The 4,444-nt window shown below is 59.3% G+C and overlaps 1 protein-coding gene across 1 annotated transcript; it reads left to right on the top strand.

Moving 5' to 3' along the window:
• Positions 1 to 1,948: 1,948 nt before the first annotated feature.
• On the top strand, positions 1,949 to 4,412 carry CCDC12 (coiled-coil domain containing 12; the record flags this gene model as incomplete). Its single annotated transcript, XM_008937564.1, has 4 exons — positions 1,949 to 2,028; positions 3,780 to 3,841; positions 3,935 to 3,969; positions 4,336 to 4,412. Coding segments are annotated over 4 exons (254 nt in total), but the record flags the coding sequence as incomplete, so codon positions are not given.
• Positions 4,413 to 4,444: the final 32 nt, after the last annotated feature.

Genomic DNA, 4,444 nt, shown 5'->3' with positions numbered 1-4,444 from the left:
GGGGGGAACCCCTCTGCTGGGAGCCCAGCAGGAGAGAGTTGGGCTGGGGCAGCTGAGAGGAGAAGGCTCCAGCTGGGGAGACCCCCTGGGGGCTGCCAGAAAGCTGGGGGGGGGACTTTTTACAAGAACTGGGTGGAAGGAGTGTTGGGGTGTGGGTTTAAACTCCAATTCCTCTTCCTCGTGTGTTCCCCAAGTGGAGCTGAAGCTCTGCAGAGATGTCACTAAGGGCTGGAAACCCTTCTTGTAGCAGGACCCAGATTCCCAGAGCACCCAAAATGGGGCATTTGGGTTCAAAATCTTGCTCATGGAGGTGTTAACGGGGCCAAAAGAAATATCCCCCTTAGCTCAGAGCTCTGGTTTAGGTGATGTGGCCCCAGGAGCTCTGGGCTTGGTCCCCCAAAGTGAGCTGGGGAGAGCAGAGAGCCTGGGAGATGTTGGAAGCTGGCAATCTTTGTCAGATAAATCCTCTCCTGCTGCTTGGGGAGGGATGGTGACCTTCCTCCCAGGGCAGGGGCTGTGCCCAAATCCACCTCAAAGGGGGCTCAGCAGCTTCTCTTCCTGGGGTGGAGGTGCCCTTGGCCTGGGGGAGGATCCTCAGCTCCCCTCTGGTCTCTCCTGTGTTTCTTTGAGCCACCTTCTCTCCCAGAGCTGGGGAGGTTGTTCCTGCTGCTGGGGTGACATAAGGGCTTGGGGGACCTGGGCTTGAGGACATGAGAAGTGTCCCCAAGGTTTCTAGGAAGGTTCATGGGAAGGATATGGAAAAAAAAAGGAGGATTGAGGGTCCTGGGTGGTTACCCAGTCACCAGAGCTGCTCCTGGAAGTGCTGCAAAGGGACCAAATCCCTGTTCCTGAGCAAAGGGTGGTGGGGGAGCTGGTGGGGGTAGGGATGGTGGTGTCCAAATGACACCCAGAAGCCTCCTGAGGCTCATCTGCTGATCCTCCTGGGCAGCCCAGAGACCCCCTCAGTCGTGTGCACCCTCCAGGCTGATTCCTCACCCAGGTCAAACCCTGCAAGCCTTGAGCAGAGGCATCAGATGTACCCAGCAGAGCAAACACCCCCTGACTGGAGTGCCAGGCAGCTGGAGAGGAGCCAGGGTGTGCCCAGGGGGCCAAGAAGGCCACCAGCATCCTGGCCTGGAGCAGCACTGGTGTGGCCAGCAGGAGCAGGGCAGGGATTGTCCCCCTGGGCTGGGCACTGGGGAGGCCAAACCTCAAATCCTGGGGTCAGTTTTGGGCCCCTCCCTCCCAGAAGGCCCTTGAGGGGCTGGAGCGTGGCCAGAGAAGGGCAACGGAGCTGCTGGGGAAGGGTCTAGAGCCCAAGTGTGGGGAGGAGCAGCTGAGGGAGCTGGGGGTGCTGAGCCTGGAGCAAAGGAGGCTCAGGGGAGACCTTCTGGCTCTGCACAGCTCCTGACAGGAGCCTGGAGCCAGGGGGGGGTCGGGCTCTGCTCCCAAGGAACAAGGGACAGGACAAGAGGAAAGGGCCTCAAGTTGCCCCAGGGGAGGTTTCAGTTGCCCCTGAGGAACAATTTCTTGCCCTGGAGGGTTGCCCAGGGCTGTGCCAGGCTGCCCAGGGCAGTGGTGGAGTCCCCACCCCTGGAGGGGTTCCCAAGCCGTGGAGATGTGGGGTGAGGGATGTGCTTTAGTGGTGCCCTGGTCAGTGGTTGGACTCTGTGATCTGAAAAGTCTCTTCCAGCCCAAATGTTTCTGTGATTTCCAGATGGAGAGCCCTGAACACCCAGCTTGCATGACCCCACCTCCCCCATGCTCTGCAGGCTCCCAGACTCCTCTCAGACTGTCACTGGCTTTGCTGCCTCTAAAGGGACCCTGAGGCTGCCCGGGGACCTCCCTGCCCTCTGCAGCCAGGAGGGTGGCTGGGGAGGGGGCCGTGGAGAGTTGGGCATCCAGGGGGACGTGGACACCTCTCACTGCTCTTCCCTTTCCTCCCCAGGGAGCTCAAGCTGCGGAACTACGAGCCTGAGGATGAGGAGCTGAAGAAGAGGAAGGTGCCCCAAGCCAAGCCAGCCTCAGGTGGGTGCAGAGCTGAGGAGCACGGAGGCAAAATGTGGCCAAGGCTGGTGGGGTGGGGCCTGTGGTGAGACCTCCAGGCTGGAGACAGAGCCCTGACAGCCCCCCAGGGGGTCTCCCCAGCTGGAGCCTTCTCCTCTCAGCTGCCCCAGCCCAACTCTCTCCTGCTGGGCTCCCAGCAGAGGGGTTCCCCCCTCGGGGCATTGCTGGGGCTCCTCTGGCCCCGCTCCAGCAGCTCCCTGGCTCTGCTGTGCTGAGGACTCCAGAGCTGCCCCAGCACTGCAGGGGGGTCTCCCAGAGCTGGCAGAGGGGCAGGATCCCCTCCCTGCCCTGCTGCTCATGCAGCACTTCTGTGAGGACACCCAAACCAGCCCAGCTCTCTGTCTCCAGCCAGCACGCTGCCATGGGTTGGACCTTCCCAAAAATCACAGGGTTTGGAAACCTCTTTTGTCCCTGCCTGCTCCAACCCCAGGTGGAACATCCATTGGGCTCTATTCTGATCCCATCTTGCTGGTGCTGAGGTCCCTGGAGGTGCTGGGGTGTCTGAGCAGCCCTGGGGCTCTCCTGGTGCTGCTGGGTGCCCGTTGCCTCATCATCCTCCCTGCCCCTTGGGGACCTTGGGAGCCTGAGTTGCACCAACTGGGTGTGGGGCTGAGCACCCCAGGTCCAGCCCCAGACTGAAGGGTTGAGACTGAGAGGAGCCAAGCTCTCCCTTGAAGGATTCTCAAGGAGGTTCAGGCTGGTTTTTATGGTTTGAATTAATCTTTAAACAAATATTAGTCACGAGTCCAGGGCCTCGAGTCTGATTTCCTCACACTGAACCTGCTCCTGAGAGGGAGTGAAGGGTGGAGGCTCTTTTGGTCTTCAAATATTGAGTCTTCCTGGAGGAGATGGCTTGAAAAAGGCCCTGAATAAAAAAAAACCCAGCTGCCCTTGGGAGCAGGGTGGAGCTGGGGTGGTGGCAGTGGTGAGGTTGCACCTCCTGGGTCCTTTTCTGAAAGCTGAAATCTTCCCTGGCGTGGGGTTTGGAATGGGGAACAAGGATTTAGCCTGTTCCCAGCAAAGCTCCCACTCTCCCAGCCCTTCTTTGGAGCCCCTGGGCTGTGGTTGGGAGTCACCAATCCCCAAAATTTCCTCCTTCTCTCCAGTCTCAATCTCCCTCTTGGAGTTTCCAACCATCCCCCCCTTGTCCTGTCCCAACAGGGCCCTGCTCAAAAGTCTGGCTGGAGCTGAGACTTTAGGTGTGCCTTGCTCATACCCATTCACCCCTCAGGGATGTGCTCCCTGGTGCCTGCTCCTCACTTGGATGCCCCACTGGATTTGTGGAGGGTTGTTTTCTACACCATTATCCCCAGCATCTACAGAGCTTCACCCCAGGTCTGGGCTGGAGCTTCTTTCCTCCACCATGTCTCAATTGGTGGCCTTGTAAATGAGTCACAATGAGTCAAATTCCAGTCTAAACACCTGCAGAGCAGGTGGTACCTGCTGGTTTGGCAAAAAGAAGGCTTGAACCCCTCCAAAACTTCTTGCTGCTGTTGCTTGGTTGGGGTGTTTAATGGTTTGCATCATTTTCAGCTGCTTTTTAGGACTCCCAGAAGGGTTTGGGTGGTGGAAGGACCCACGTGTCCCACGCTCTTAAGGCAAAGTTGGTCAAATGGGACTTGATCAAAGCTTTTCTCAACCAAGCCTAGAGCTTGGGTGGGTTTCTCTCTACCTTGGTGTCCTCCTGATGCTGGTGCTGTTCCCCCATCTAGTGGAAGAGAAGGTGAAGGACCAGCTGGAGGCTGCCAAGCCAGAGCCCATCATCGACGAGGTGGTAGGTGCACTGAGAAACAGCTCTGGGGCCTCTCTGCTTCCAGCCTTGGACCTCACCTGCAGCTCTCACTGGGTATCTCCTCTTCCTCTCTAGGATCTGGCCAACCTGGCCCCCAGGAAGCCAGACTGGTGAGTGCTGGGAAGGGCTGGTGATGCCACCCCTGGGTGACCGTCACCTCCAGGGTGGGCTAAAAGTGCTGAAAATGGGGAGCTCAGCCCTGCTCTGAGGGGCACGGGGCTGTCCCTCCTCCTCCTGCTCACTCTGAGGGACTCCACTGCTCCTTTTTTGGGGGGTGCTTGTCCCCACGGTGGCCTTGGTGACCAAGGGTGCTCTGCACCCTGGGCGGGTTGCCCACGAGCTGCCCTGTGAGGCTCCCCGTGCTGCTCGCAGGAGGGAGAAGCAGCTTCTCTTCCCCTGGGAGAGCTGTAAGGTGGTTCCACGCTCCCATCTGCCTGGGGGAGGGGTTGCTCTGACACTGTCCCTCCCTTCCCCAGGGATCTGAAGCGAGATGTGGCCAAGAAGCTGGAGAAGCTGGAGAAGAGGACGCAGAGAGCCATCGCCGAGCTGATCCGTGCGTGCTGGGGCTGGGGCTGGGGCTGGGGC

Source organism: Merops nubicus, unplaced genomic scaffold (assembly GCF_000691845.1).
Source record: "Merops nubicus isolate BGI_N331 unplaced genomic scaffold, ASM69184v1 scaffold22193, whole genome shotgun sequence".
In the NCBI taxonomy this organism is placed as follows: domain Eukaryota; kingdom Metazoa; phylum Chordata; class Aves; order Coraciiformes; family Meropidae; genus Merops; species Merops nubicus.
The sequence above is the reverse complement of the archived record's forward strand: the minus strand, read 5'-3'. Positions and strand labels throughout refer to the sequence as shown.